Here is a 25388-nt window from a genome sequence, read left to right as displayed (position 1 = left end):
AAACCCTCAGATGGTAGTTTTTCCCGTTTTATTTTCAATGGAAAACAAGGAGTGTGACAGTTTCATTACATTCTTGAATTTTATTGGGCCAAAGTCACTAATGGCCTTATAGATTCACATACAGGTCTTGAACTCTCTTCCTTAGTGCACAAGTTAGATTGTGAATTAACGATAACTGGAATCCAATAGAGTTTTGCTGCATTGCTATATTTGTTTTCTTTTGCACCTCTCCAGCATATTGTCACATATGTTTGGATTAACTGTTTTGTACTGTATTTATTTTCATTTTGTCTTTCATTTTCAATGTTGAACAACTTAACATCTTATAAAAAAAACAAACTGACACACAAACTCGACAATTTAAGTTGTGAATTTCATCTCGTGTTTGAGCAGTCTTGTGCAACAAAAAATAAATATGAATAAAATGAAACTCGCTCTTTGGTTACGTTTGATTATCTGCCTTTCCTAACAACATTCAGTACTCATAACTAGGCCCACACGAAATCTGCACGTGCAGAAATCTGCTGATTTTTAGCCCATCATTGAGTCTATTTATTTATTTGTGTAAATGTGTGTACATTTTAGTGGATATACGAGAGACTTGCTTTGTTTACCAATTTAGTGGATCTGATTGGATTTGTGTTGTAAACATTAAAGGGCACCTATGATGAAAATCATCTTTTTTGGACAGGACTGTGTGCAGGTATATTGTGTCCACAGTCATATTGAGTTGATATGTACACAATAAGTCTCTTTTTTAAATTTAAAATAGGATTTTACCATTTTAAGGCCGACCGTGACGTTAAGTAAGAGTGCAGTGCCCCGCTCATCGAATTAATTGTCAGACGCATATTAACATTTCTCAGTAGTAATGTATATAATCATATCCACAAGACAGGACAAGCGCAAAGCAACTGGGATTAAAAGATCTGTTCAGCTCTCTGTAATCAGCATCAAATGTGATTAAGAATGAGTATTACAACTTAGTTTAACATGTTTTTAAATCAGGCTTATTTTGTACATTACCATAATGGATAACCATACAGCAGTGGATATTAACGTGTATCCTGTCACATTTGCTGTGCAAAAATAGTGCAAAGTTAAACGCGTGCGCTATGTGTGTGTCCACTGTGTGTGTGCATGCATGAACTTTGTAACAACATTATGTGTGACTCATCGTTGCAACTCCACAACAAATACATCAAATAATAATCATTGGGAAAGTTCTTACTGTAGTTTTTTTCAAAAACGTTACGGGAGATCTGCTTCCTTCATGTCTGTCACTGTGCTGTTTATCTTATGCGTCCATGGCGGAGATTGAGGCACACCCTGATAGGCACGTTGAAATGGTGGGTGGGTAGAACCCGCATTAAAGGCACAGGCAATAAAAATAAACACTAAATAGTGTTTAGAGCAGACAATTCCAACATTCTGAAAGGTATATTGAATAATCTGATGGGTGTTTTGAACTGAAACTTTACAGACACATTTTGGAGATGCAAAAAAACTCATCTTAAATATTGAAAAAGGGGTAAAATAGGTGCCCATTAAATAAAAGTTAAAAATGTATTATTTTAAATTCATATACTAAGTTTTTATTTATGATATCTCAAAATCATTCCGCATGAATCCACAATTTTTTTATTTTTACAAAATTCTGTGCAGAAATAGAAAAAAAATGTCTGTCTGATTCTGTTTGACCCTGGCCATAACTAATAATGTTTAACTAATAATAATTACACAATCCTTGTTGTATTAATTTATTTTATTATATTATAAGCCGTATATAAACAAATATATTAAAACTACCTGGAAGCCTAGAATAAAATATGTAATAACTAGAAAATATTGTGATCGTTATCTATATGCCAAGGAGAATATTAAAAAAGTGTTTCAATATAAATTATGAAATCAATCTGCATGATATGCACGACTCAAAAGTTTGTGGATGTTTATATTTTTGTTTTTGAAAAAAGTCAAAGTTTCACCAAGGTCATGCTGATTTAACAAAAAAATAACAGTGATATTTGGAAATACTATCGCAATTTAACAAAATTACACTTTACTAATTTTACAAACTTCATATTACAATTTACAAAGAACTATTTTCTATTTAAAAACACTTTACACTGTTATTGTTTTCACCAATACTCTAGTCTTTAGTAATGTTTGTTTAAATGGGATGAGGTGACTTTTTTATGGATACAAGTCTGGCATTCATGCGGAGTAATACTTAATTTCTTAAAAGAAAAGAAGACTTTGAATGTTAGCATACACAAACATTTAAACAAAGCATTAGGTTCAGTCATTCCTTTTGAAAACATCTTTCAAATGATCACAGTTTGGATATTCATAGTCTGTTTTATCCCCAAAGATTTTACACAGTCTTTTCTATAAATTGTTGTACCTCTGTAGATGTGTAGATATGGATTATCTATTGGCGATCCACCACATAGCTTTCATAGGACTGTTCCAGGAGTCTCTCTACATCCACCTTTGGCACAACCCAACATTGAGACAAGTGTCGCTTTTTGGTAGAGTCTTTCAGGTTTGTGTTTTGCAGAGTGACTGGCAAATGCTTGTCTCCTTTCTTCAGCAATCCGAAAGCCAATGAAGTGTTCTTATTTGTTTGTGCATGATGGAAACCAACCTGATTCATTCCCTTCGTGACCTCTATATGGCTATGTAGAAACTGTCCTGCAAATGGAGCACAATCTCAGATTGGAACTTCAGAAATGCTGAAAAGCTATTTGATATTTCACTGACTAAAAATGCCATTTTACCTACCCAACAGCCCTTGAGTGTGTCGAGAAAGTCCAATTCCTTCTGCAATATAGAAGCCCAGGTGCTCCACCTGAAAGTATTCGGGATGGTTATAACGATGGAAGAGAATAAGGAACCGAACACCGACCTCGAGCTCAATCCAACAGCTGTGATGCTCTTCAACTGTGATTCTCAAGCCATGTTGCTCCACCGATCCTCTCTGATGGGTTGGCAGCCTCTCCATTTCATTCCCTTCCACTTCCACTACCACCGAAACCGAGGTTAACGTGATCATAGCAGTATGTTTGACAGCAGTGATGGAAATTCTGTCAAAAAAGGTACGATTACGATTCTCCATCCCCTTCTTAGGAGGTCCCAGAATTAGATGCCCATCCACAATAATGCCTTGAAGAGATTCCAATCATGTTAAAACATCTAAATAGTATTTTGTGCATCTTGTTTAGCTTACATGATGGATGCAAATAAATAAAACCACCTTTTTCTGGATCCTCAAGTAGCCGTAGGACATCATCAGCCCTGCCATCAATGGTAAAACACAAGTGCTGATCTTGCTTTGGGAGCTGAATCACGAAATGTGGGTCTCCATCCACTTTCAGAGACACAAAACACTGAGGTGTGTTAATCAGTCACTTATATGAGATTATAATACTCTAATCACATCTCAAAAGTGCCTAAGGTGGAAGCATTTAATTGGATTTTCTGTCCTGGAGTCATACCTGATGAGGAGAACACTCTAACCGAACTTAAACTGGGTGGGTTGTTTGGGTCTGTTGAAATATTTTAGATATACCTGGATAAAATGAGCTGCTTCTGCTGAATGCAATAATGAATAGTTACACAAACAATAAAGCATAGTGCTAAACAATAAAGTGCTTACCAGACACTTCTGCATCTGGATCTGAAAAAAAAAAAAACAGATCCAAAAACTGACATAACAATGGTCACTAGTAGCTGAAAAAGTAGAATAAGCAAACACTCGTAACTCACATGACTCATAGTGGATGTTGTAGTCATAGTCACGTGCTGTATCATAATCTACAAAATAACAATGCGTCTTTGACTTTCATGATTAGGTAGCTCTTGTATATATTTGAACAGAGGAAAATAATATTTACCTTGAACAAGATCAATATCAATATCTGCATGAAAGATAAAGAAACATGATCAGATACTACAATATTACCTAAATGACCAATGAACATATGTGTACATGTGGCTAATAGCACAACCTTTTTTTTCAACAGTCAATAAATGTTTGCCAACTGTTTGCCACTGCACTGACCATCCCGACTGATAGCATTGGAAAACCTAAATTAAGCTATATGATGGCATTATTATCTTCAGACGAGCCACTTTACAGAATCACATTCTGTAACATTGAGATTGGTATTCTAGTAAAGTTCAACTCCCAGCTCAAAGTGCTTTGGCGATCCTATTTCCCTCTCTCTGCCCCTTTATTTCTTGACTACACACCCTACTGTCCTATTGAAAATCCCTAAAGAATTTTACAAAATTTTACAAGTCATACAAAACGCAGCAACATGCAGTCTGTTTGTAAAAACCATTGATTGTTCCAAAATAAATGGGATAATCTTATTTAACCAGTTGAGAAAATAAACAGGCTTTGAAACTATTGTTACTTTTTAACATTGTGTTGGCATCCTCTACTTCTTGTATTGTGTTAATTTAGAAAAATTATCTGCTCAAGTCCATTGTTAATATACCCTCACCAGCCATTTTCCTAATGAGCCAATCACATGGCAGCAACTCAATGCATTTAAGCATGTAGACATGGTCAAGACAATCTGCTGCAGTTCAAATTGAGCATCAAAAAGGGGAAGATAAGTGATTCAAGTGACTTTGAATGTGGCATGGTTGTTGCTGCCAGACGAGCTGGTCTTAGTATTTCAGAAACTGCTGATCTACTGGGATTTTCACACACAACCATCTCTTGGGTTTACTGAAAATGGTCCGAAAAAGATAAAATATCCAGTGCATGGCAGTTTTGTGGGCGCAAATGCCTTGTTGATGCCAGAGGTCAGAGGAGAATGGCCAAACTGCTTGGAGCTGACTCAGATGAATGCAGAAGAATGAACGCACAACATGTCCATCCTTAAGGCAGAAGACCACACTGGGTGCCACCCCTGTCAGCTAAGAACAGGAAACTGAGGCTAAAATTTGCACACGTTCACCAATATTGGACAAAAGTAAATTGGAAAAACGTTGCCTGCTCTGACGAGTCTCGATTTCTGCGCCGACATTCGGATGGTAGGGTCAGAATTTGCCATAAACAACCTGAAAGCATGAATCCATCCGGCCTTGTATCAACAGTTCAGGCTAGTGGAGGTGTAATGGTGTGAGGGATTTTTTTTGGCACACTTTGGGCCCATTAGTTCCAATCGTGTCAACACCACAGCCTGCCTAAGTATTGTTGCTGACCATGTCCATGCCTTTATGACCACAGTGTACCCATCTTCTGATGACTACTTCCAGCAGGATAACGTGCCATGACTAAAAGCATGTATAATCTCAGACTGGTTTCTTGAACAGGAAAACAAGTTCACTGTACTCAAATGGCCTCCACAGTCACCAGAACTCAATCCAATTGAGCCCTTCTGGGATGTGGTGGAACGGGAGATTCGCATCATGGACGTGCAGCTGACAAATCTGCAGCAACTGCGTGATGCTATCATGTCAATATTGACTATAATCTCTGAGGAATATTTCCAGTATCTTGTTGAATCTATGGCATGAGGGATAAAGGCAGTTCTGATGGCAAAAGGGGGTTAACATGGTACTAGTAAGGTGTATCTAATAAAATGGCCGCAATACATGCATATAACTATAGTTGCAGACATAGTCAACTTGGTCCAGCTTGTTCCAGTATGTTGGACTCTTTCTATATAGCTTCCCACAGTTTCTTGTGAGTCATCTGTGTTTGTTTATATTTATGCATAAGCTGTGTATGTGTACAGTGTATGTGATGTCAATTTTGTCATCAGTGCTGTACATGTGCAGTCCTATTTTGTTAACCAAATAATAAGGTAGTCAGCAAGCTGTCAACACTGAAGTGGACCATTGTTTTATAGGCTGAAAACAACTAGTGGAATAGAAACATCTATTGAAAAATGGCAAAAACAATAGACATTCAGGTTGATGATTGCATGTTTTAGAGAATTAAATAATATCCAGACAGATATACATTCAGACATTCAGGTTTTGAGCAAACATGCCATCAAATTGAGTTTAATTTAAAAGGCTTAGTGTCTTTAACAGGCTGAGAATGTTCAATTTTAGGCCCCACAAAACACGAGGTGGGCCCATTAAAAAGTATTGGATGCAGCTCAGATTGCACTGGACCAGGGGCCTCATGCATCAACGCTGCGTACGCACAAAAACTTTGCGTACGCCAAGTTTCACGTTTAGAATCGCTCACGTTTGGATTTACTAACAATGAACTGAACGTGAGAATGTGCGCAGCTTCACGGCAGCTTTATGGCTGGCGTACGCACATTTTTTGTGCGTGTCTGTTTTATTTCCATTGGCGACTCCTAGAGGCAGTTGTGTTAAATTCCTCTCTACAAAGTGTCTGAGCCTTGCAATGGCAGCTGTATGAGACGGGTTCATCTAGCATGTATATAAGGTTTCCATACCATACAGTTGACCAGCCAAACATTAAAGCACAATTTGCAGCGGTCGCCTGTTTTCCCAATGTAATCTCAGCTATCTACTGCACGCACATTGCTATAAAGACACTATCTGAAGATGAATTTGCATGCGTGAATCAGAAACATTTCCATTCACTAAATGTGCAAATAAAATATGATGCACAAACTTATTAATGATTCCTACTTGTCTTTCTCATGATAAATAGTTGGCACAATCTGATATGTAGCTGGGGAAAAAAGAAAAAAGAGTTCATCAGACGCTGGATTCGAACCGAGTTCATGCTCGAACGTGTCAAAACATATTGACATGCGTTTTACAAGCTGCGCCACTGAGACTGTTAAGGGTATTGCATCATTTTACACCCATAAATCACACCATTTCTCTTTTAACTCCACAGTGCGATGTTCAGACCCAACTATGTTAACCGCATCAGCTAAACTCTCCCCATTCTATTTTTTTCTTTTGTTGTTAATTCCAGAGGACAAATTTGCAAATAACACCGCTTCTCTCCGGTCTACCTCCGAAAGCAGCACCTCCAATTCACATTCTGTTCAAAGTTTCTCTTTTTACTTGCTTTTGCCTTTGCTTTTTCGTTGGGTTTTGCCAAAGTAGAGGCATTTGCATATTCATACGAGGGCGGAGGCAGGGAGGGGTTTTGTGCTCGTGCATGTTGCACTCAGTTTCACGTTCATTCAGATGTACAAAAGAATATGCGTGAGATTCGGCGTACGCAGTGTTTCATACATCTGAATTTTTTTCTGCGTACGCATATTTACAGCTTTGTGCGTACGCAATGTTTTAGTATGATTTCCACGCAAGTCTTAGTACATGAGGCCCCAGGTCTGTATCCAGACCCCTCTTTCTTAAACTAGCATGATGCAGAAGTGCAATGACAAAAGGACAGCATTACCTTTCCTCTGAATCTGGATGGACGAAGACACATCTGTTAGATGAAGAACAGAGGATAATAGAGGACACAGAAACAACCAAGTCACTCATTCGAAGTGTTTATGACATTACCATGTGTATAAAACGTCAATCTCCTCTCCTTAAATGGAACTCACCAAGAAAACGAGCGGCTTCCCACAGTTTTGGTGCATCTGTCATTCCCGGCATTGGCAGAAAATTTGGAGCCATCAATGTAGCCACTTCCAGCTCAACCTGAATGTCTGAATCAGCCTCTGTGGTGGATGCTGTGGAGGTTGATGTCTGTTGAGTTTGCTGAAGCATTGCGAGTCTTGAGTTAGTCGAGTTTTTGACGTCTAAAGAAGAGTCTTGCTCTGCAGAAGGTGCAGTTTTGACTAGGGTGGCTAGCGTTGTGATTTTGACTGGCGCAGAGGAAGTAGAGGTTTTCGATGTACTAGGTGGCATGTGTGTTTGTGTGGTTTTGATGGTGCTAGGAGGAGAGGAGGATGGCTTGGTGGACAGTATGGTAGTGGTGGTTTTAGGTGGTCCTGTAGTGGTCTTCTTTGGGGATAGAGTAAGAATTGTTTTGTTAAGAGAGACAGAGGCGTTAGGTGGTCGATTTGTGGTGTGGAGCCCTGAGAGTGGTGGATGTGCTTGAACAGATTTAGTGACAGGAGGTTTGCTTGTTTTTGGTGGTGAGAGCAGCTTGGATTTTTTGGTTCCCATCGCAGATGTGGAAGATATTTTAGGTGCAACATTAGAGGTCTGATTGCTCATGTTTGCAGAACCTGCTGTGGTACTAGCTGAAGTCTTGCTAGTAGTAGTTATTACTGAAGAGCTAACAGTCGGTTCTGGTTCATCGATATCCGGTTTAATGACAACCAACGAAGTGACTGGTGTTACAAAATTGTTCTCCAGTGACAGATTGGTGGCTTTTTCTACAAGAAGACGCTGTATGGTCACATCCGAGGTGTTCATTTTAGCCAGCAGCAACTCTTTGATTGTAAAGTAAGCCCAGAGCCGATGCACAAAGCTAGGAATGCCATCCAGTGCCTGCCCACAAACCAGAGCCGGATCTGTGCCATTTATAAGTGCTTTGGCCAATGGTAGCTCATTTTCCACTTTCACTTTTTGCTTTGAATCGCTTGCTGTCAGTGTAATCTTCAGATCCCGTACGCCTGGTTTAAGTCGTCCTGTGACTACTAATTCAGAACCCTGGAAGTAGTTGGGGAACAGAGAGCGAGTGATATCATACACCTGATCGTCGAGATAGGACAGCTGGATATCTGAAAGCAGAGGAGTGGCCACTTCGTCATAGAAACCTTTCAGCTGGATAGCTGCATCGTCATCCTCGTATACCTGAAAGACAAAGAAAAACACATTAAAATAATTACAATTTAATAAACATATTTATAATTCATTGTAATCTTTAAATGCATTAACGTTTTGCCAACAATTGTTACATATGTGGATCTTTATGACATAGACCTATGGATGGATGGATCTCTAATTGCCAAATCCCCAATACATTCAGCATCTGGATGAGTGAAATCACATTCCTAAACCAATATATATATATATATATATATATATATATATATATATATATATATATATATATATATATATATATATATATATATTCACCAGATTCACCATGAAGTGAGAGTTGTTTTCTTACAGTAATGTTGCTGCAGTTATTCAAGTTATTTCATAATTAATTATTGTTGCACAGGAAACAGGTGTCACACATCAAGCAGGTGAGGTTGAATTTAAGTTCATGTTCACTTATCAGTGTTTAGATGCAAATACAGTGGGGAAAATAAGTATTGAATACATCATATTTTTTTCCTTGGAATAATATTTCTAAAGGAGCTGTTCACTTGATTTTGGTAAAAACCCAAACAATACAAACATAAAAATAAAACAAAACAACAACAACAAAAAAAAAAAAACTGAAAAATTAGTTTCGTGTAATAATGAAATGTCACAAGGAGAAAGTTCAGAACTACTGAAATGTATTAATACTTCATAAAAAAAGACTCTTTTGGTGATGACAGCTTAAAGACAACTCTCATATGGTGAATAAAGTCATTGCTCAGGTGTGAGTTTTTCACAGACTTCAACAGAGTGTAAAAATCTTTATGGTTCTGTGGGTCTCGTCTACCAAATCTGATCTTTATTTATTTTTTTTCTATTGGATTCAAGTCAGGTGATTGGCTGGGCCATTCTAAAGCTTGATTTTCTTTCTCTGAAAGCATTTGAGAGTTTCCTTGGCTGTGTTTTGGATCATTGTCTTGCTGAAATGTCCACCCTGGTTTCATCATTATCATCCTGGTAATGTAGATGTTGGACTGAAGCAGCTAATATTCATTTACAATGACAGAGGGTTGTTGAAGAACCACTAAGAGATTTTTGCTGCTGTTTGGGCTTTCCCTGCGTCATTTCATTTTATTACAGATAACTTAATTTGTAAACTAGTTAGATTTATTTTCTTTGCATATGTGGATTTCTTTGGTTGTTACCAACATCCAGGGAAATTTTCAAGTCAACGGCACTTTTAAAAATATGTTTTCTGAGAAAAACGGTGACGTGTTCATTACATATTTTCCCCACCGTACATTCTGAAATTAAACCTGTCGATCATATAAATGATATCTGGTGTCTGTTCAGAATATGGATTAAACCACTCAATTCAAATACATTTATTATTTGATTTGTGAGGGGACATAAATCTCTTATATCTGATTAAAAAACATGTTCATAGGCATTCAGAAGGTGATAGAAATTCTTATGGGTTAGCAACTAAATGATGGTGAATGACTGAATTTTAATTGTGCAATGAACTAACCATTTAGTTTTTAGTTTTGATCCTCAGATTGAATAAGATTAATGCATCAAGAGCTACGTTATAGGGCCATGTGACTACATCATTCTGCATGTATATGTTTGCATGATCCATTATGGTGGGAATTTATGAGAATTTGGGATTCCTTTAACAGTGAGAAAATAAATGAATCATTAATTAACCAAATTTAATAAGGGAAAAATTCCAGTAAGGAATGACTAGCAGGTCATTGAATCATTCATTCAATTGGTTTGTTTTTTAAAAACTGTTTACATTGGAAAGAACAAGAAACTGTGCTTATTAATGGTTAACTGAACCACTTGACCTTATGAAAAACCGAAGTTATGTTCTGTATAATTGTTCTTACCATGCGAGCCACACCTCGATTCTCCAGCGCCAGCCTCCTCAACATTGGAAAATCAGCGTCATCTCCAAAGGCCAAGCCAAATAACGACACCAAACCCAAAGATTTCTGTGCATTATGCAGAATCACATCTGTTTCCGTCTCCCCAATAGTGGCTTCTCCATCGGTCAGAAAGATGATCATAGGCACACGTTGAGAAGATGGTGCACGCCCAGTGGATGAAGATGAACGTGTGGATGGATTTAGCAGTTTAGCTGCCGATAATAGAGCTGCGTTGATGTTTGTCCCTGGTGGTGTAATGAGGAGAAAAAAAAAGTTTATAACAAAATATCTGCTGAATACTGACTTTGGCTTCTCAATCTCCAGATTCACAGAATAAATATTTTTTTTAAAAGTTGTTTCCAGTCCAAACTGGCTACATTAAGATGATGACAAAATAACGCAACCCAGTATCCATACACTAATATTCTCACACACACGCACGCACGCACGCATGCACGCACGCACGCACGCACACACACACACGCACACACACACGCACACACACACGCACACACACACGCACACACACACACACACACACGCACACACACACACACACGCACACGCACACGCACACACACACACACACACACACACACACACACACACACACACTCACGCACACACACACACGCACACACACGCACGCACACGCACGCACGCACACACACGCACGCACACACACACACACGCACACACACACACACACGCGCACACACACACACACACACACACACACACACACACACACACACACACACACACACACATACACACACACACACACACACACACACACACACACACACACACACACACACACACACAAATTCACTATGGCCAATTTAGTTCATCCAATTCACCTATCTGCTTATTAGGTGATGTCACGAGAAGCGGCTTTTGGGTCCAAGCGCTCTATCAAATTATATAGGAGGCTCATCAAATGGTTATATTAAACGCTTACAAAGTGATGTAATACTTTCGAAAATCACGATCACAATACTGTATATATGTCTATGCCTAATATCCGATGGCCTAAAAGTGATACATTTTTTATAAATTGTTAAAACTTTGGTGTTTGTGATGCAGTAAGCCCAGAGAATGATGTGTACACAATGATTTTTTCTATAAAATTCACTAATAAAGTGATCAAACAAATATTTTCTCAATTCAAATGAGTAGCGGCCTGGACCCGAAAACAGTATTCCATACATCACTGATACATCACGACTTAACAAGCGGATAGCTCATGTCTTTGGACTGTGGGGGAAACGAGAGCATGTGAAGGAAATCCATGCTAACATGGGGAAAAGTTGCAAACTCCATACAGAAATGCTACCTAGCCCAGCTGAGGCTCGAACCAGCAAACTCCTTTCTGTGAAGCAACAGTGCTAACTACTGACCCACTGTGCTGCCCTTATTACATTATTACAATATTAATACATGTGTATATTATAAATATTACTATATTAGAATTCCTAAAATATATATATTATAAAAAATTAATTCTGCATAAAAACAATTTATATAAAATAAGTAATTGTAATATTTTTTTATTATTTTACTTATTATATTACTATTCTTTTTAAATTTAAAAACAATAATGTGGAATAATAATAATAAAAATAAATAACAAAATGAATATACAAAATTCACAAGAAACATTATTTTGAGTGACACCAAAAATACTTTTTCTCTTTGATACAGAGGAGACACCTACATCCTGCTGCGATTATCTTCCTGACAAATTCCTTGGCATCCCGTACATTCTGCCGTGTGGCCCGGACAGTTCTGTCTTTCTTCCAGGTGTGGACATCATCTGAGAAAGTGATGAGATTGAAGTAATCTCCTTCGCGTAGGTCACTTAGTATGCTGACCATGGCCGCTTTAGTCTGGTGTAAAAACACAATGGAGGAATACATCATCTTTTCATCTTAATCTCAGCAAGTTATAGTATGTAGTTAAGATGCTACCTGCTTGATTTTTGTCCCAATCATTGAGCCGCTAATGTCAATGACAAAGATGACGTCTTTAGGAACCACAGGAAGTCCTCGAGGTGCAAAATAGTGAACAAAGTAGCCGTCATCCACCTGGAAAAACAGTAAGACCATTATAAGGCTGCATGGAAAACAATGTAGTTCTGGAACCATGAATCAGGCAGGTTATTATTATGAAGACCTGGATGTCCCCCATGGGGTCTTTGAGCTCCACATCATACTGAATGATGAAGTCTGCACTGAGCCCCTTGGGGGAGACATTCCTCTGCTGCTGTATGGAGGGAGTGTAGCGCACATGAGCGCAGTAAGCATTCTGCTTGACCTTAGTTGAAGGAGGAGCTTCTGCATCTGCTAAAAGATCAATCAGGAACAGAAACAAAACCTGTCAAAATTTGGAATAATTGTGATTTTAAGTTGCTGCATTTGTCATCAAAAATTTAATCAAAATTTTTGTCATAAAAAAAAAAAAACAAACATGGCTAAATTTTACAAGTTTAGTTTAGTTTTAGTTTATTTGTTTACAGGGTCAATGGACATTAATAAACATTACTGTAAAATGTGCTAGAATGAGCCAAGAATGGCTATTTTTCATCCGTAGACCCTTTACAGAATGTTAAAAAGTCACACCTAAAGTAGAAGCACAACATTAAACATTAAATACACTTTAATATAAAAAATACAGTTAAAAAAGTAAAGAAAAGAAAAAAAGAAAAGAAAAGAAAAAAAGAACAGACTGATGGCAGCAGAGGACAAAAAGCCAAAGACAACAGTACAAATGTGTCAAGAATACAGTACTAATGCTGACAATGCTGATTTGTCAATAACCAATTTTTAACATGAGACTGAAAAGAACGAAAAGTGCATGATCTTCTAATTGTTGGTGGGATGGAGTTCCATTCCCTAGCAGCTCTCACTGAAAATACAGATTGACTGAATTTGCTTTTTTTGAGAGGAATAATGCAGTCTCCTCTGTCACCTCCTTTAGTAGTTCTGTGAGCAGTCGTTCTAATATTTACAAACTGATTTAACGGTGAAGTCTGGTTATGTAAAGTCTTAAACATTAAACAGATGTGTACATACTTAATTAAATTTCCCCAACTAAGCAGGTTGTATTTCTTTAATATTAAACAATGATGATATTGAACTGATTTCTTATCAAGGGTTTTTATGGATTGTTTGTATAAAGATTCAAGTGGCTTCAGAATAGTGATGCTGGCTTGGGACCAAGTGGTTAAACAATAAGTGATGTAAGAAATGATCATGGAGTGATAATAGATTAGGGCAGCCTCACATGACATCTGATCACGAATAAATCTAAAATTTGCTAAACTGAATCTGACCCGGTTACAAACCTTTTTAACCTGAGACTGAAATGATAGTTTTGAATCTATTAAAACTCCAAGGTACTTGTACTCAGATACAACTTGTAATCTTTCTATTTAAAATAACTTATTTTAAAAGTCATTTATTCTGTCATGGCAAAGTTTAATTTATTGTATCACGCCTCTAGTCAAAGACTATAGAATACACAAAACCTGTCACTCTTATAGGGAAAAATGTAACTGTCAATATGGCGAATGAAGCTCCGCCTTCTAGTACAGGGGCCAATCAGCGATCACTATGGACTGAGGATTCTCCGGGGTAGGGGCTCACACCAGACGTGAGTTTCTGCAGACTTAGTGTGATTCGAACGTTTGGAAATGAAACTATAGAGACAGCTGTTTAATTTCATTGGTGATTCCTAATAGATAAGTTAGATTACCTTGAACGGTGTTGGAGAGCAGTCGGCTAGTTCGCAGTGGCAAAGCTCTGATAAAGCTGATGCCTGTCCTCTCGGATATGCTGACCTCCAGGGATAGGTTTTGCACAGGTTGGCCTGGCCGTAGACCTAGAGAGAGCTCATAACGCCCAAGTCTTCGCGATAACAGCTCCTCATACGACAGAGAGAAGGACACGCGAGCACCAGGAGGAACGTTGACTGCCACACGAAACTTCTCCATCTCGCGTTCCCTTTGGAAAACATCAGAAGTTAACGTGCTCCTTTTCCATGGGTCATAAAAACATTTAAGAATGAAAGTTGTTAAAAACAAATCTCCAATTCTATGAGAAGAACTGCAGGCAGTTTGTCAACACATCCATTTCTTAAACCTGCTTGTTGGGTCAAATCTGAAAAGTAAATGATCTATTGTCATTTTTAGAGCATGCCTGTTATTAAGCTATTAAGGAGATTTGGGACTGACTTGGTGGCAACAAGTCCTGCCGTTTTCCCCTGCTTCTTAGCATTGTCATAGATCTTCCTGGCATCAGTCCTCCTCCTCACCTGAGCCACATACACCTTATGGTTTGATGTGCTGGGAATAAAGAAAACACCAGTTAGAGCAGAAAGAATACATAGCTTGATAATAATAGTTTATATATTTGGTGTATGGTAAAGACTCATGGAAACCATAAAAAAGGGTCTTGAAAATAAGAACACCCTTAAAACAACAAACAAATAAAATGTAAACATTTCTCTCACTTATTATTATCTCAGAACTGCAATATTAACGCAGTCTCATGGCAATTCATAATTTGGTGGCTAATTCGTATATATTCATGAACTAACTCGTACAATTTAGTACTATTTGCTTATCACCCATTGATGGTTGGGTTTCAGGGGCGGTGTTGAGTGCCATGCCTACTTTCTAAAATCATACATTTTCGTACGACTGAACTCGTATGAATTCGTATGAGTTAGCCACTAAACTGACAAAACGTAAAATACTTACATTTTCTCGTGAGATCAGGCGGGCAATATATAAGCTTGTGTTTGCGTGTTAAAGTCAGAACTGTCTGAAATAAAATATTATACACTTTTTTTATGTTTGTTCTTTAAACATTATAAACGTTTTTTTAAGCATCACAATTCTAAGAAACAAAAACTAAGAATCCCGTTCATATCTCACAATTCTGACTGTATAAATATATTTATACAACTTTATATTAAAATTGTAAGAAAATAGTTTGTTTTTTATATATTTTTTATAATTCACAATTATTGAATGCCAATTTTGATTTCATATTTCACAATTCTTAGGTAAAAATCATGAGACAATAAATAAAATACCTATTTCCATTTTTTTTTTATATTCAGTGGCAGAAATGGGCATCAAAAGGGTACAATGTTCTTCCACATGAAGCATGGCATTGTTTTATTTTTATTTATTTAACTGCCAAAGCACTAAAAGCTACACACGGCAGCTTTAAATTAATCTCACAAAAACCTTTTTATGTTTTACTCCTTGACGGAAATGAGCCTTTCACACTAAACAGCTAGTAAAAGAAAAAAGGTGAGCAGAAAATGTAATTTCCCGTTTACAAAACATGATTTACTGAGAAACTGAGAAAAGGCAATCATAGCATTTCCAATCCCCTGAGCTCTGGGTGCAGGAGAATTTCCCCTGCATAAACATCCACACAACTCGATCCATACACTCTTTGTCTCTTTACATCAGAGTCAAGGAGAGAAAATGCTAAAGTAAGGTCAGCACCTATAAGCAAACATATTTAAATATAAATCAACAAGAACCGACCAAAATAAACCAGCAGCTTTGAAAAAGAGCTTGTGTGAAACAGAGCCGGGTGAATGGACAGTTTAAGGCACAGTGGAAAAAATGAGGCGCCTGTATGTATGTGTGGCATGGAGGCGTCTGGGATTACTGTGGATGTGATACTGTGAACACAGAGCACTCAGTCAGTTTAACAAATGCTGCCGCACTAAAGAAACACGTCTGCCGCGGATTTTTGAAAAAGCACCGAGTCTGGTGGAAGCTACTGTCTGTATATGTGCAGCAGTCTGATTCTTTAAACACACACACATATATATACATACATATATATATATATATATATATATATATATATATATATATATATATATATATATATATATATATATATATGTCTGTGATGTATATATTGAAACTTGAAACCTTGCTTTGTTAAGGGATGCTCGTGTACATTCTTCACGCATGTGTGTGTATTTATGTACACGTAAATGTGTGTGCGTGTGTACCTTGGCCATGTGCCTTGGTAAACTCTGCTGGGTAAAAAGGGAGAGTGAACAGAGCCAGTTCTCGTCATTTTCTCTATTAGCTCTCTGAGTTTTCTCGACAAAGCCTGCTATTCATCTGGCCCAATGGTTCTTTACTGTTGACCCACGTCCGCTTCCAAATCCAGCCCCCTGTGTGCTTTATCGAGCTGTTAGGGGGTCTTATTTGTGGTAATTCGTTTATATTTGATATTCTTGGAAAAATAAAAAAAATACCAGAAATCTTGCTCTGGGCAACAAATATGATTTCTTATATGATCTTATATGATTTCTTCATGTCAGTTTGGTCCATTTAAGCTTACCTCTGTTTCGACATTTTTTTTTATTGATAATCAAGTTGTAAAACGAAAAGAATTAGCTAAAAGAATAATTAACTGACAGTTTAAGGGACAGACAAAACGTACAGTACTGTCTTAATTTACTCACTATCATGTTTTTTAGTCTTTATGATATTGTGGATCTTGTATATTATCTTATCTTATGTGGAACTGAGGGGGCATTTTAATCCATAGGGGAGCACTAGACTTGGGGACTGATTTTGGTCTCTTTTGTTCCTTTCATTTAGGCTATTTATTCACATTTATTATTACTTTGCATTAAGTTACTGACCTAAGGCAGTAATATACGTTTTAGTAGTAATAATAATATGCACAGTTTCGCTATTACTGATTTTATTAATGACGGTAATGCAGCGATACCGCTTAATGCAGACGGATCATGGCTTAGTGCCAAACGTGCTTTAAATCATATGTTATTCTTCTTATTTATTTCCATTTTATTTCAAATAACAGGCCTATGAATGTTTAAAGTTTTAGGTAAAGACGTCAAATTATGCCCACATATGCAAGCTGACCCACGATCAGACTATTAGTTTAACAGGTAAATAAATATAGTGAAATCAGCTTAACAGAGTCAAAAAAGTTGACATAAACCAACACAAGTTTTAGGGAAAAGCTAAATGTTACAATCTAATGTCATTTAAAACAATTACTTAGTAACATTTTAAGGCATTAGTGTAGCCAGAAAAATACCTAAAAAAGATACCTAAATTCACAGTTATTACCGTGAAAATTGGTTACATTTTGGCACAGATAACACGCAACTCAGGCTATATAACTTTTTTCATCATTTTAAATGTATTTCGTGATATTGTCCGGTTGTCATTTGTAAACCATCATAAACCATTAGGTTACTAGGCCTACCCGTCATGTTTTTTTATTTATTAAGCCTATTTTAATAGCTTGTTTTCAGGTTATTTTCATTTTAGGGCCATGAGCTACAAATCAAAACAAACTCGATATGCTGACTGTATTTTAGCTCTTAAAGAAGATCTACAATATATTTTATGTTGTTTAATTTTGCATGAGCAAATAGCAGTATAGCCTAAATTACATATTTTTAAAAGATTATCATTCAGTCTGCAGCGCACGTGAGAGGTTTCTCGGTTGATCCGCGGTAAATCCACTTAAGCACTATACCTATTCCATTTATAACACTGCAAACTTGACTTCGCAGGCCGGTCATTTTTAAACGCAAAAGGCGTTTATTAAGTGTTATACCTTGACTGCTGCATAATGGGATGTTTCTCTACACAACTTTAAAAGTGCACTTTTTAGCAATGTCAAAATGAAAGCAAACATTCAAAGAGTTCTGTGTTTTGTCAATTTTAGCTTAATTGTAATAATATTAATAATAATAATAATGAATAAATTTAATTATTATTTATAGTGTAGCCTACTGTGTGACTGTGCAGTGAACTATTTATTTTTATTAAAACATTTTTATTAGAATACATTTTACCTAATAACTAATGTAAAAATTACTGGCAGTTGCGTCTCTGCTAAAATTAATTTAACAGCAAATTTCTTCTGCGTTTTTAGAGCTCAAGAGAGTTGTGTTTAAAGAATTAGTAAACAAAAACATGTTGTGAATTAAGCTGCTCGTCACATGTCACCCACTTTTCTCCCTTGTGAGAAAAAAAAAAACTCGGTCCAGGTCCTGGAGGGCCAGTGTCCGGCACAGTTTAGCTCAAACTCTAATCAAACACACCTGATTATAGATTTATAGTGATCTTGAAGACACTGATTAGCATGTTCAGGTGTGTTTAATTAGTGCTGGAGCTAAACTGTGCAGGACACCGGCCCTCCAGGACCGAGTTTGCTCACCCCTGTCCTAGGGCTTAGTGACCACATACGTGGACAGCACATTTTAACTCTTAAGTGACTATTTAATATACTTTGAATGTTTTATATTTTGTTACAGACGCAGTGTCATCCTGCAACATTTGAAATGTCCCAAACACTAACTTTAAACAGTCCAAAATGGACAAAAAAAATGTAGTTTTTACTCTCTGATAGTCAAAACATGTTCAAAAAACATGTAGATGTTATTAATGCATTCAATAACAGTCAGGAAAAAGTATTTTATGTAAATTCGGACCACGAGTGCACATACAGTTGAAGTCAGAATTATTAGCCCCCCTGAATTATTAGCGCCCCTGTTTATTTTTTCCCCAATTTCTGTTTAATGGAGGGAAGATTGTTTAAGCACATTTCTAAGCATAATAGTTTTAAAAACTTATTTCTAATAACAGATTTATTTTATCTTTGTCATGATGACAGTAAATAATATTTTACTTGATTTTTTTCAAGACACTACTACACAGCTTAAAGTGACATTTAAAGGCTTAACTAGGTTAATAAGGTGAACTAGGCAGGCAAGGGTAATTAGGCAAGTTATTGTATAACAATGGTTTGTTCTGGAGACTATCAAAAAAATAGCTTAAAGGGGCTAATAATTTTGTCCCAAAAATGTTTTTTTTTTTTAATTAATAACTGCTTTTATTCTAGCTGCAATAAAACAAATAAGACTTTCTCCAGAAAAAAAAAATATTATCAGACATCCTGTGAAAATGTCATTGCTCTGTTAAACATCATCTGGGGAATATTTAAAAAAGAAAATAAAAATCAAAAGGGGGCTAATAATTCTGACTTCAACTGTATATGGACATCATTTATCTCTAAAAGTACATCATATCAAAAGATGATACTTAGGTTTTTATTCTAATTAGGTTCCAATAAGCCCAAATAGCAATGCCTAAGCCTAATTTAAAGGCATACATGTAATGTAACTCACCCAAAAATGTACAATTCCTATTCAAAACATGTATGAATTTCTTGCAGAAAAGATGAGAATGTTTTTTTAAATGGTCCACAGTCATCTTCATTAGCATCTTTTGTGTTGAGCAGAAGAAAGAAACTCATAAAAGACAGAGCAAATGGAGAGTGAGCAAATAATTGCATTTTTTTTTTTTGGATGAATTATCCTCTTAAGTACTTAAATGTAACTTTTAAGTATCTTTTAATCAGATATTTTTTTTTTATAACAAAGTACTTCTTTCCACAAGAACAAATCATTAGTACAATTATAACCCTGCTGTGTCTATTCAGGGAAAACTTTCAAACTTAAGCCAAACGAATCTCAACTTAATTGCAGTTTCACTGATCGTTAAACCAATTTGACAGCTGGAATAACTGAAGGAACATGTGGTGCAAATTTGGACTCACATGGTGAAGTTGGATATGAACGCAGACGAGGACAAATCCACCTCAAAGGCTGCTTCCTTAGCAATGTGGAGCTGGTTCCAGACGGTGCTCTCCACTGTAGTTACAGCATAGCGGGACACTACTGAACATCTCACATGGTATTCTGTCACCTTCAGCTAAGGGCACAACAAACACCAAGACATGGAGACATTAATGATAAGTCATTCATACACTTTCCTTCGGCTTAGTCCCTCTATTCATCGGCGGAATGAGCCACCTACTTATCCAGCATATGTTTTACACAGCAGATGCCCTTCTATGCTGCAATACAGTACTGGGAAACATCCATACACACTCATACACTACGGACAATTTAGTTTATTCAATTCACCTATAGCACATGTCTTTGGACTGTGGGGGAAAGCTGAGCACCCGGAGGAAACCCAGGCAACATGGGGAGAACATACAAACTACACACAGAAATGCCAACTGACCCAGCCCAGGCTCGAACCAGTGACCTTCTTGCTGTGAGGCGATTGTACTACCCACTGCCCCACCATGACGAGTCATGTTATATATAAAAAATAAAAATAAAAAAAACACAGAGCTGATGGTCATAATTTTGATTTTGCTATAAAAGGTTATTTTTTGCTATAAACAGAACATTTATAGTCTCATGGATTCATTTTATTGACTTTTTTGGGTCGAAACAATGTGTGACAACTAGCGTAAATCTCCCTATCTGTACACACCAGCATAAACATCTGAAAGCAAGCTGAAATAACATGAATTTGCTTCATTAACTTTCACTCAATGGGAAAATAGATTTCCGTTGGTTAAACTGTATTCCTGACAACCTTTTAGGCTAATTTTGAAGATTTAGTTTTAATGATAACCTACTGTTAGGCCTACACGGAAACTGTGCGCATAGAAGTCCTTAGATTTTAAGCCCATCGTTGAGTCTATTTATTTACTTTTGTTAATGTGTGTACATTTGTATTTATCCCGTTTTTAAACTAATTTCACAAATATTATTGTGATATAATAATAGTAATATTAAAATGTCCATATGATTGTATTACAATAAAGTTTTTAAAGTAATATTTTTTGTTGTTTAGTGTATATTATATGAGAGACTTGCTTTGTTTAACAAATAAGGGGATCTTATTTACTTTGCATTGTAAAGATTAAATAGAAGTTAAAAATGTATAATTTATTTATTTTATATATTAAGTTTTTAGTTATGATACTTCCAAAATAATTCTGCATAAATCTGCAGATTTGTTACAAAACTCTCAGCAGAAATAGCAAAAAATGTCCGCAGATTCTGTCTGGCCCTACCTATTGGAAAAGAAAGGGGTTTACCAGGCAGTTGAGATGTCTGTTAAAAGGGTTAAAAAAATAAATAAATAAAATAATAATAATTATATATATATATATATATATATATATATATATATATATATATATATATATATATATATATATATATATATATATATGATTAGCAAGTTACTGTTCACTCTTCTTGACTTTTGAACAAATATAACAGCTCCATATTTAGAACACCTTAATCTGTTTACTTGAACCTGATTCAGACCACACTGGTCTGGCTACAGAAAAGGCAGTCCATCTAAACTCTCTTTCATGCACTGCATGTTACAAGAAGCTGCGTATTTAATTCAGAGACATGATTAAGTGACACAAACATATTAATCTATTGTAAACGATTCTTGAAAACTTTGCAGACTTACAGTACAAAATGAAGCATAACACACATGAACGGTAACATCCAAGAAATATATAATGGAGGCTCTTTTACTTATTGTGAAACATCCTAATCTGCTTCTGCTTTGCTCTGTCTCGAGTGACAGATTTGGATTGTTGGTCATATTGCTTCTAACTCATGCAAACATTCTCATGTGTTTTACAGGAATAAATATTTGGTTTCTAAGGCATCAAACTCATGTTTGTGCATATAAAAAAACTAAAAGGAAACTGTGGGTCAGAAGGCAAGAACAGTTTTAGGTGCTTTATTAAATCTCACAATAAGCTAAAGAAAAACTACATAACATTTAGATGACTTAAAATAAGACAGTTAAAAATTAAACAAAAACGGTTCATACTGTCATACTCACTGCTGGTTTTGCTGTAGAGGTTTGCCGCCTTGACCTCTGCAAAATGAAAAACAACATGAACTTATTTTATTGGTGTATAATGTGTTTTTATGCCACATTTGGTATGAAAAATATGTGACTCTGAGCCATAACATATTTATTCCCACTCATTCCTTTGTGCCACTTGCCTCTTAGCAAACTTAAAGCCAAAAATGAAAATTCTATCATCATTTACTCACCCTTGTTTCAATTTTTAATGAATTTCTTTCTTCAGTAAAACACAAAAGGTACTTTCAAAAATGTTGTAAACCTTGACTTCTGTAGTATTTGTTTTTCTTACTGTGAATGGTAAATGGTTTCAAGCTTTCTTCAATATATATATATATATATATATATATATATATATATATATATATATATATATATATATATATATATATATATATATATATATATATATTAAATAGAAACTCAAAGCTTTGGAACAACTTGAGGGTGAGTAAATGATAAATAAATCTTTGAGTGAATTATCCCTTTAATAAACTATTAAATTACCAACAAAAATGCATTTAGAGACAAATTTGGTGCAAATGTAGAAATAGCTTTAAATACAGATGCCAGTGGTTTTGGTCTTGATCTTGCATTGAAACAGACTGAATCAAAGTCATTCATGAAAGAGGTGGAAATGAACTAAAATGTCAGTACTGTACACACAAGGCCCCTGGAGGATAGTAGATGCTAACTTTACACATAGTTCAATGCTGTGCCAACATATTACCACATCTCCCGGAGATTGCTGCAAACACAAACAAAATATTATCAATGGGAAATAAAATGCACCTTTGCTACCATGGCTTTCCAGTACACACTTTAAATGAAAGGTTCTTTGATAGGCTGTTATTTGTAGGCTATATAGCTGTTAAATAATCTTTCTTTCCACAGTGCGTAAAATGTGAACAGTTGCAAGAATGTATCCGTTTTCCTTGTTTAATCAGGTAGAATGCAATGAGAAAGTTACAACTTTAAGTTTAAAACATCAGACAAAAAACTACATATTTTAGAACGCACACTGTGACTGCAGCTCCCAATGATATATATGAAGTTATTGTTATTAGACGAACTTCAGAAGCTATTTTGTTGCCTCATCTCTATCCCGTTTGACTATTTCCATTATCTATATAAGCTATTATGCAATTAAAGGCTATATTTGAATATTTTAAGAAACCTAATAATTCAATAGAGTTTTATTAGCAGTATAAACACCACACCGTGTTCTGAGAATGAAACAACATTCCACTGGAAACAAAATTCCTAAAATATTTTCGCGCGTAAATGTGATGAGACGCAGTTTCAGTGTTTATGTCACACAAAACATATTCGGTCACTTAAGATAAACATTATATAGCAAGCACAAGTGCCAACTAAATGGAAAATAAGGGAAATTATATGAATTGTAGTACACATACCTGAAGTGGGACCGAGCGCGCGTCCAAGTGCGCGCATCCAGCCGTCAGAAGGATGAAAACAACAGCGTGGACGGTCAAATCCAGTTTAACATCCATGCTTCCAGCGTGTGTGGGAAAGCCAAAACCACTGTTTTGCTCTTAATACGAGTGCGTAAGGTCTTCCACTGACTTCACATTTTACTGCACAAGTTGTTTGTAAAAGGGGTAGTTTTGCCCCCACCCTTCCAAAGAGATCCTAAAAATGATACCGAAGCCACTATAATGCGGTGAGAGAGATGGATGCTCATTTAGACTGGGGAAAAAAACTGTTTTTATGACAAATAGATGCCAATCATGCGCAGGTATTTGTGGGCTTCAGTGGTAGCTCTTTTCACGTGTACATACTGGAAATTTCGCAGAGTCTTGCCATGGTTTTTGAGGGGCACGAAAAACCACAGACATTAACCCATGAATGGCTACAATTCCGAAGACTGTTGCCAGCTTTTCGGCTGTTTCACAATTTCCTAAACCACAATAAATCATCACTATATTTGTCTGTATAAAATATAGCTAACGCTTTACAACAATAGTACATGAATGATGATGTATTAATATGTAAACTAAACATTTGTTTATTATGAATCAATGATGAGTTAATGTATGCGCTAATCATGGACTAAATTTAACTAGGAGTCATAAATTCTTGTGTGAAAGTGCAGTTCATGTGTAACTGCTACCTTAATTAATTGTTAATACATGATTGTTTGTTAATGTATTAATTACCACATTAGTTTATGGTTAACTTAACCATCATTAACTCATGACACAATCATTTATAATTATATCATGACCTTACTTGGAGGGGTACATCATCATTAACCCATTCTTAACTACTCATGTACTGCTTATGTACATCCATCTGTGTTTACACTGAATAACAATAGAAAAGTATTCTGGCAACATCAACAATTTAAACACAGGAGTTCACAAATAGTTAAGGATGAGTTAATGATAATGTGCCCCTCCAAGTAAAGTCATGACATAATGGTAAATTAACAGCTAATGAGTTCATACTGGTTACATTTAGCTAAAACAAAAATGTTAATTAATACATTAACAACATGTAGTAACAAGTAACTAAGGTAAACATTATTTACTGATGAACTGTTGTGACTCATGTTGTCGTTGAAATTAGTTAATGATTAGAGCATGCCTTAACTGATCAGTATGTTTCAGTAATGACATTTCATAATGACAACATTTCAGTCGCATCAGTAATGTTTAGTTTACATATTAATGCATCATTACTCATGCACTGTTATTGTAAAGTGTTCCTAAATATGTCTTTGCTGTAAAGTTTTCAAGTACAGAAGAATGTTTTTTTATTGTGAGTAGCAAAATGGCTTGTGAATGCTCATGTGAAACTGCTTATTTATTTGTTTAATTGCTGTCCTTAGTACTGGAAACTAATTAAATAAGCTTTATGTTGTACTTTATGAATATTGTACTTTATAAATGCATAAACTGATTGTATTCCTAACTAGTTTTGAACATGATATTAAAATGCACAAATTATTAAAA

General features: G+C 36.0%; 1 protein-coding gene across 3 annotated transcripts; it reads right to left on the bottom strand.

Annotated features, from left to right (window-relative positions):
• Positions 1-13: 13 nt before the first annotated feature.
• itih6 (inter-alpha-trypsin inhibitor heavy chain family member 6) lies at positions 14-24261 on the bottom strand. 3 transcript variants are annotated; one of them, XM_009296935.5, is made up of 18 exons: positions 23829-24261; positions 22384-22419; positions 20267-20421; positions 14851-14961; positions 14373-14620; positions 12792-12961; positions 12587-12703; positions 12334-12505; positions 10575-10858; positions 7518-8718; positions 7364-7396; positions 3900-3923; positions 3772-3819; positions 3662-3682; positions 3501-3551; positions 3260-3373; positions 2788-3168; positions 14-2697 (listed from the first exon to the last, which is right to left on the bottom strand). In XM_009296935.5, the coding sequence occupies exons 1-18, from the start codon at positions 23922-23924 to the stop codon at positions 2435-2437; spliced, it is 3525 nt and encodes a 1174-aa protein (XP_009295210.1). In that variant the 5' UTR covers positions 23925-24261; the 3' UTR covers positions 14-2434. The 3 variants fall into 3 exon arrangements, 1 of the variants encoding a protein (XP_009295210.1); XR_012398554.1 differs by lacking the exon at positions 3900-3923 and having other exon boundaries at positions 3772-3838; XR_012398555.1 differs by lacking the exon at positions 3900-3923 and having other exon boundaries at positions 3772-3838; positions 12792-12958; positions 23829-24215.
• Between the last annotated feature and the right edge of the window lie 1127 nt (positions 24262-25388).

This window comes from Danio rerio, chromosome 23 (assembly GCF_049306965.1).
Source record: "Danio rerio strain Tuebingen ecotype United States chromosome 23, GRCz12tu, whole genome shotgun sequence".
NCBI classification, from domain to species: Eukaryota; Metazoa; Chordata; class Actinopteri; order Cypriniformes; family Danionidae; genus Danio; species Danio rerio.
Note: the sequence above shows the minus strand (reverse complement) of the source record. Positions and strands in the feature narration are given on the sequence as shown.